The 9,286-nt window shown below is 35.7% G+C and overlaps 1 protein-coding gene across 1 annotated transcript in view; it reads right to left on the minus strand.

The window, feature by feature from the left end:
• HOOK3 (hook microtubule-tethering protein 3) overlaps positions 1 to 9,286 on the minus strand; it is a 121,739-nt gene that overhangs the window by 65,335 nt on the left and 47,118 nt on the right. Inside the window, exon 6 of the mRNA XM_006896977.1 lies at positions 7,198 to 7,265. Coding sequence (XP_006897039.1) covers positions 7,198 to 7,265 — 68 coding nt within the window. The remainder of the gene's footprint in view (positions 1 to 7,197; positions 7,266 to 9,286) is intronic.

Below are 9,286 nucleotides of genomic sequence, written 5' to 3' on the forward strand. Positions count from 1 at the left end.
AAATTAGGAAATCTAAAAGTTCGTATTAAAACTGGTACTCAATCACAAGAATCCAGTATCATTTATTTTATCATTAAAAACAATGCATCTTTAATTATGGAATTAAAAATGTGGCTAAATATTTTCCACCAGTGACTATTCATTAAAAATGTCAACACTAAGTATCTATTTATTTCAAAGGAATAAAGGGGTAACACTAATTAGAGTTAATTGGCTAGCTTTTAATGATGACACACACAAATATGTCTTAGACACTCTAACTTCTGTGCTACAAAGAGAGATTCAAAAGGTGTGTGCAGGAATAGAAGACAGAATTCTGACTGTGACAAGTATCGGGTGGCCAAGCTCAAATGATCCCAATCTTCCTTTGTGGCAAGGAGTTATATTGCTATTCCAAAGGCAAATAGCTGCTCCATGGACAATTGCATGGGCAATCTGCTTCCAACCAATTTGCAGCCTCTGAAAACCCCCTGTAGGGTCAGCTATGGGTCGGTTCTACTCAAGGTCACATAACAACAACAGCAGCAACATTTGAAGGATAAAAGGGAGAGAACTAACTAGAAAGATGGGAATGTACTGCTGGGAGACCCTGTGATTTCAGTCTTTACCTTCTTTAGCTAGCTTTTCCTATATATCAGTTGGTCTCAAAGTGAGATTCCTCCACCAACACTGTCAACATTTCCTGGGAATTTACTAGAAATGTAAAACCTGGGCCATATCCCAGGATTACTGAACCAGAACTATGAGCTTAGGATCCAGCAATGTGTTTTAATCATTAAACCTCCAGGTGGTTCTGATGCATACAGTGTTTGAGAACAACTGTTGCATACTACACTTCTAAAAGTAGTTACAATTTGAAAATAAAAGTCTGAGGAACAATGAAAAACACTATTGTTAGTTCTTATGCTATTATTATGAAAATGTTAATAAAAATCCAAACAGCTTTTTTTTTCCAAACTGAGGGGGGTAAAAAAAATATCTACTGTGTTGTTGCCAATGAGTTGGAACAAACTCATAGCTGACACTCCAGTGGGGTTTTCAAAGACTGTAAATTACACTGGAGAAGACTGCCCCCTTTCTCCCTCAGAGCAGCCGGTAGATTCAAACCACTTGCCTTTGTGTTAATAAAAAAGAACATTTCTTAAAACTGTAAGAATAATGGTCAGAACAGCACAATAACAGATCTACCAGACATTCAAGCCAGATTTAGAAGAGGCCACGGCACCAGGGATATATCTGCCGGTGTCAGATGGATCTTGGCTAAAAGCACAGAATACCAGAAGCATGACTATTTGTGTTTTAATTACTATGCAAAGACATTTGACTGTGAGGATCACAACAAACTATGGGAATCCCAGAGCACTTAATTATGTTCATGGAAAACCTATACCTAGACCAAGAAGGTGTTGTGTCAATAAAGCAAGGAAATACTGTGTGGTTTAAAATCAAGAAAGGTGTGGGCCAAGGCTGTATTCTTTCTCTCTATCTATTCAATCTCTATGTTAAACAAATCATTAGAGAAACTGGACTTAATGAAAAAAAATGTGGCATCAGGATTAGAGGAAAACTCATCAACAACCATTTGTATTAAGATGACACAACATTGCTTACTGAAAAGGAGGAGGACTACAATGATGAGATATCATCTCACCCCAGTAAATACAGCAAAATTTAACAGAACAGCAAGCAACAAAAGCTGGCAAAGATGTGGGAAACTGGAACCCTTATTCACTGTTGGTGGGAGTGTAAAATGGTGCAACCGCTGTGGAAAGCGGTGTGGCGCTTTCTCAAAAAGTTGTAAATAGAGATACCATTTAATGTAGTAATTTCACTACTGGGACTATACCCCCAAAGAGGCCATAACTGCCACCCATTCAGATATACGCACACGCACACCCGTGTGTATCGTGGCTTTGTTCACAATAGCAAGGAGTTGGAAACAACCTAAGTGTCCATTAACAAACGAATGGATAGAGAAGGTGTGGTATAGTCACACATTGGAATACTACGCTGCATTGAAAAACAAGGAACTCATGCAGTGTTATGCAAAATGGGTGACCCTGGAGAACATTATGCTGAGTGACGTATCTCAGTAAAAAAAGGACAAATACTGCATGGTGCCACTGTTGTAAAACAGGACTGACATTGGGGTTGGGGAGAGCCTGAGAAAGATGGGTTCAATTAATGTATACTGCATTGAAACAGATGAGAGAGAAACTGTTTAAAAGGGATATGTGATTAGGTATTATTGTCATGACAGGAGTCCAGAACGAAGGCTGCATAGTGGAACAGACCTGGGGGGGAGGGACTGTAAAACAATGAAATAATTTTACTTTTACTTTTCAAAGAGAAGAGCAAACTGGAGGGGAGGGGTGGGCAGGGAGAAAAGTGTAACAATGAATGAATGGAAATCCAAAGTCTCTAAATTTTCATTAAAATTAATAATAATAAAAGACAAAAAAAGGAGGACGATTTGAAAAACTTGCTTCAGAAGAGCAGACTACAGCCTTCAATATGAATTACATCTCAACATCAAGAAAACAAAAGCCCTCATCATTGGCTCAATAGGCAACATTATGATAGATGGAGAAAAGACAGAAACTGTCAACAATTTCACCTTTCTTGGATCCATAAGCAAAACTTTTGTACTACATGAAATCAAAAGGCATTTTGCATTGGGAAAATCTGTTGTCAAGGACCTCTTCAAGGTGCTGAGGAGCAAAGATGTCAGTTTAAAGACAAAGGTGCAGCCATTCTTTTCACTTCCTCTCTACGCATCTGAAAGCTGGACAATAAGTAAGGATGACAGAAGAATAACTGATGCTTTTGAGTTGTGATGTTGGCGAAGAGTGTTGAATACCCCACGGACTGCCAAAATAACAAACAAACATGTCTTGCAGAAGAGGCAGCCAGAGTGCTCCACAGAGACGGTGATGGTGACATTTTGTCTCATATATTTTGGGCATGTTGTGAGGAGGGGCCAGTCCTTGGAAAAAGACATCCTGCTGGGAAAGGTGCAGGGTCAGAGAGAGAAAGTGATCCTCAACAAGATGGACTGACAATAACTAACATTAGGCTCGAGTATATCTGAGATGATGAAGGCAGCACAGGATAGGATAAGATTCAGATCCATTGTTCAAAGGGTCGCTATGGGTCGTAGGCGACTCCTCAGCACCTAACAACAACAACAACATTCTATAGAGAATCAATCACTGCTTACAGGGCACTGAGTTTATGTTAATGGAGGTGGCATAATCTGGAAAAAGATGGTGTCAATGACAGCACAACATGATGAATTTAATTAATGATGTGAAAATATTTTAATTGACAAACTATACCTTTTGCCACAATAAAAAAAATGTCTTCTACCATCCAGAAATAGCCACTTTTATAGTTCTGAAATATCTGGCTCAAGAAGTTAAATTAAGCATAGTTTAAAATCATGACATAAATACACTGAAATATGGTAAAGGATTGACAGAGGACTCGGATAATGCAAACAAGTTATATGTTCATTTGTCACTGTTGCTCAGTTATAGTCCAATATTCTTAGAGTTACTTTATTCCTCACTTTGCTCAATGTATACTTACTGATTCTGGCTGTAAAACTCCCTCTTTTTTTAATGACCATCTGATCTTATATTTGGAACTTGTTTTAGTGTCTGTAACTGATCATTTGTGTTATCAATTTTTCCTAGCCTAGAATCAATAGTTAGCCTACATCTGAGAGCCCATTATTTTGTTTTTTTTCAATACTTTCAATTCTCTTCTCAACTTAGTACTTTTCATCCTCAAAATCTTAATCTAAGAACAATCCAACTAGCTGGCTCTATAACCAAAGGAAAGAGTAAAAAAAAAGATATAAAACTGTCACTATTAATATAAAATTTCCACTCTGAAAACCCACTGCTCAAGGGTTAGCTTTGAATTGGCTCCAATGTGACAATTTCAAGTCTTCTAATCTACACATAAAATACAGTCATGTTTTTAACCACTAAGCATCTTTTTTTTTAAATATATATATATATATTTATATTTTCACGGAAGTTTATAAAGAACTTGGCTTTCCATTCATTCATTGTTGCACATTTTCCTTCCTGCCCTCCCTCCCCCCAGTTTGCTTTCTTCTTTGGAAAACAAGTTCTTTCATTGTTGCACAGTCCCCCACCCCCCAACACCGACCACTTTACTATGCAGCTCTTATTCTGGACTCTTGTTATGCCAATAATACCTAATCTTAAGTTCCTTTTATACAGTTCTCTCCCTCATCTGTTTCAATGCCATGCACATTATTTATCCCCTCTTAATCTTATTTGCCCGCCATACCTCATGTCAGTCCTGTTCTACAACGGTGGCATTATACAGTATTTGTCTTTCTGTGACTTACTTTACTTCGCATAATGTCTTCCAGGGTCACCCATTTTGTATAATATTTCATGAGTTCATTGTTTTTCAGTGCTGCATAATGTTCCATTGTGTGAATATACCACAGGTTCTCTAACCATTTGTTTGTTGATAGGACCCATTAAACATCTTTTGACTCTCTTCAGACTACTCTCTAAACCTTTCCACATCCAAACCTCATTTCTCTGTATCTTCATCAGAAAAACTTTTCTCTGTGTAGGAATTTCTCCAGTTTCTTACCCTCTTTAACCTGCAAAATTAGCAACACACATGTTCATTCTTTCCTTTTACATTCCTATTATAATTTAGAAAACAATCTTCCTGTGTAATGCTAGTTCCTTCATCTACTTGCTCAGCCTAATCTCTTTTCACCTTCTTATAGACCTCATTTCACTTATTGTCAATCCTGTTGCACCTTGAAACCAATCATGGCTGACCCTCCAGCAGGTCTCAGAGGCAATAAATCACACTGAGGATGAGACTGTACATCCTTCTACTGCAGAGCAGCTAGTGGATTTAAAACATGTGCCATTGGGATTACAGTGCAGCTTCTTACCACTAGGCCACTAGAACTTCTACTGGTACTTCTATTTATCTCAATACCTTTATTGTGGCTTCTTCCCATCTGCAATTAAATACTTAAAAGACTCTCATCTAGTTCAACAATGAATGAATGGAAATCGAAAGTCTCTGTAAATTTTCACTGAAATTAATAAATTTTAAAAAAAAGACTCTCATCTAATTGAACAAATACTTCTCTAAAGAAGATATAAAAATGGCCTACAAGTACATGTTGAAGATACTCAACATCCACTAGTCATTCGTGAAAAGCCCCAAAAGGTATTGCTTCCACAGCCACATAAAAACAACCCATTGTTATCAAGTTCATTCCAACTGACAGTAAACCTCTTTCATGAGAGGTTTCTGAAGCAGTAAATCTTTATGGAAGGAGATTGCCCATCTTTCTCCTAAGAAGCAGCTGGTAAATTTGAACTGCTGACCTATCCTGTTAACACTGCAATACAATGCACTGCATCACCTTTCAAAACACAGTAGACTGGCCCCAGTAATTTTATTTGTAAAGAAAAAGTAACAAGCATTGTAAAGAATAGAAATTGGAATATTGCTGCAAGACACTGGGCATGTAAGAGGGCACAGGTGTTGCAAACAGGCTTGAGATTCTTTACTAACTTAAACACTGAATTACCCTACGAAAAGCAACTCCACTCCTAGGTGTATACTTAGCAGAAAACATGTTCAAACAAAAACTTTTACACAATTATGTTCACAGGAGCATGAAACATAATACCAAAATAATGTAAATACCCAAATGTGCATAAACTGTTCTATGGATAACAGTAGTATACACATAAAAGAAATAAAAAGGAATGAAGAATTGATAAATCATGCTACAACCTGGATAAGTCTTTAAAACATTAACTGACAGAAGTCAGACAAAAGAAGACTATACACTGTAATAAAATTCTATTTATCGGAAATATCCAGAATAAACAAATCTATACAGACAGAAAGCAGATTAGCGGCTGCCAGGAGCTGGAAAGATGAGACTGAGAAGTAACTACTTAGTAAGTATGAGGTGTCTTTTGGGATAATGAAAAAATTACGGAACTAAACAGTGATTATGGATGTATAATACTGTGATTATGCCAAATGTCACTAATGGTAAATTTTGTTGCATATACTTGACCCTGCCCTCTACATACACACAAATTCAAAGCAGGGAGCTCTAAATAAAGGTATAAAAGATTATTCCTTAAAATAGAAAACTATCATTTAACAAAAGTATCTTTTGAAAAAAATTCATTATCTTCATTTGCTTTTATAATTTTTTAAGCTTGTCTTTGGTATTTCTTTCTGTTAACTATGGTCCAATATGCAATTTTCTACTTTCTCTAAAGGTTTGTGCTGTTGCTTTTTGATTAAAATCAATCCCTCATCCTCAGATTAACCAGGTGTTAATTTATTTTAACTTAGATGTTTTATATTCAACTTAAAATGCACCTACATTTTGCTTTGGGTATGGGAGAGCTGAAGACCCAGTTTCTGCCAAAGAATCAGCCAGTAAATTAAGTGTTAAGTAGAGTGCTGGTTTAATTAAGAAAGAAATTCTTAATTATAGCTTTAAGAATTGGTTTACTATTTTCTAGTTTACTAAGAACATTTTAAGTTCAGGAATATCTGAACATCTATACTGTAAAGAAGAATTGATGCTTCTGAGTTACAGTGCTGATGAAGAATACTGAATACACAGTGGACTTTCAGGAGAACAAACACATTCCTTTTGGAAGAAGTAAAATCAGAATGCATGTTAGAAGCTAAGTTGGTAAGCTTTCATCTCATGTGCCTTGGACATGTTATCAGAAAGAATTAATCCTTGGAGAAGGATCTCATGCTTGATAAAGTAGAGAGTCAGCAAAAAAGAGGAAGACTCTCAAGATGAATTAGTAAATCTAACAACATCTTGAACTACAGCAATGACTGTGAGGATGTACAGGACCTGGAAGCATTTCATTCCGTTATACGTAGGTCACTGGAGCTACAACCAACTAAATGGCATCTAATGAAACAACTGCAAGATAATAATGTTTAACATTTAAATAAGAATGGGACATTGAAATGAGTAGGATTTCTAAAATAAGAAACTGGTATGATAAATTTAGAGTAACAATTCTGAAAAACGAACACTAGGATATGTTTCTAAAATTTTTTATTATTTAAACCCATTGTTTGCTCCTTTCACCCCCAAATCCACACACAAAAGTTCTAACTTACCTCTTGAATGGCTGTCATGACAACATGTTGAACAGATTCCTCCATCATCATAATGGCTTGTATATACTCTGAAAACAAGAACAATCTGGAATGTCATTGTTCAAGATATAGATAGAGTAAAAGCTAGTATTTTACAATTCTTATTTCTTTTGATTCCTCCAAAGAATTCTTCATAAATAGTTCAATCTGTGTGTCACAGGTAAAGGATAGGCTTGAAATCACATTTTTATCATTCTTTATGAGAATTTTCTCCCCTTATTGTTCCTTATAAATTAAATGAAAGCTACAGTTAAAGGTCTTAGGAACACAACAGCATGTCTGTGAATTTATAAAAAGAAAATAAAAAAGTTCACTGTGCTTTCTTCTACGTCTTATTAAATCAGTAAATTATGATTTCCACTGTAATATTTCTTACTACAGAAAAGAAAAAGCAATGAATCTGATAGTTGTTCAAGATAAATAAATAAGGCTAATTTAAGATAAAAGTTGATATCAAAGTCAAATGGGTACTGTGTAATCTCGGATTAATAGTGATGATCCACATCTAATTCACTAACCTCTTAGTGGTCAGATGTGACAAGGCTGAAATATATTTATTGCTTTCTAAAAAGAGCCCTGGTTATAGTTTTCAGATCCAACAATGGAAGATAAAATACATTATATTAAAAAAAAATTAATAGACCACCTAGACTCCAGCAAAATAAGTAAATATATTTTAATAAAATTTAAAAGGATACTAAAGTAACCAGGAATCTTAACCTCAACTTGCTCCCCAAATCTAAATGATCTCAAAATAAAGTCAATCAGATTATACCATATTTAAATTATTTTTTTAAAAATGCAACCAAATAAAACCGCTGTCATCTCTCCAAATATTATATAAAGGAGTCAAAGGATCTTTCAAGAGCATCATACATTTAGAATGAAAAACTGTAATTAATTGCTCTATAGAGAAATTCTTAAGAAGAAATTATTGTCATAAGACTATTAAATTATAAAATATCATTATTCTTGTTCCTGGCCCCAAAACTTTCAGCTTATTATAAATAAGTTTTTAGGGAAGTACTGTTGTAGGCATATACCCATACATACGCATATACACAATACCATCTAATCTACAGGCAGTGATCTTATGCCAACATCATGAATAAATATATCATACTTTAATCAGAAAACATTATTTGGTTAGAAAAAATGAATTCTTTTAGTTTTAGAATAACTGTTTTGGCTTTGTTCTGTTAATAAAGAACATCCCCTGAGTGTCAGAATAGAGCAAGGGAATGCTCTAAAATTCATTCTGTTCAAACATATCCAACACAGAATTCAAAAGCTATGGAGAAATTAGCTAGAATGACTAAACAGCCATCAAAATAAAAGACTGTGGGTGTGGACAAGCAGCAGCAGTGGCACTGATAAAGGGGAAGAAGACTTGATGACAGCTATTGAAAGTAAAGAACAGTAGCAATAGGGAGATTAAGATGTTAGTAAGGTGTGAGAGGGGAAGCGTTAGTTAAGAAGCGGTGTTGCCACGTCAAGGCCCTTCCCCGCGAACACCGTAAAATGCTAAATGAGAAAATGATTATGAGAACTACAGTAATGTAAAGGAAAATAAACATTTTTCAAGTGTAAAATACTAGTATGTATGATTACTGGTTGCATGTCTATGAGGCAAGGCTGGAGAATGAGGTATACAATGCAAGAGAGTTTATCCTGAAAATTTAGCTTATGACTCCAAAATTTATAGCATAGTTTTAAAAAAAAGAACACTGAAAGCATGAGTTATTGTCCTCATTTAATTTATCACAACCAAGAAATCCTGAGTCCTGAGTAAGTCAGAAAATATAATTCTAGTTTCCAAATTTGTAAAAAATAGTTTTTGTTCTGTTGTTTGTTGTTTAATGCCGTCGAGTCGTAGACGACTCATAGCGACCATATGAACGAACAGCCTGAGCACTGTTCGTACATAGAGTTTCCGGAGGCAAGCCATTTCGGAAGTGGATGCCGCTCCTGCTTCCAGGCTTGATTTAGTCGGGAAGCTCCAGCCAACCCTGTCCACCATGGGTGCCCATTACCACGAATGGCACATCAC

This window comes from Elephantulus edwardii, unplaced genomic scaffold (genome assembly GCF_000299155.1).
Source record: "Elephantulus edwardii isolate Elephantulus edwardi_28Jun2011 unplaced genomic scaffold, EleEdw1.0 scaffold00195, whole genome shotgun sequence".
Classification (NCBI taxonomy): Eukaryota; Metazoa; Chordata; class Mammalia; order Macroscelidea; family Macroscelididae; genus Elephantulus; species Elephantulus edwardii.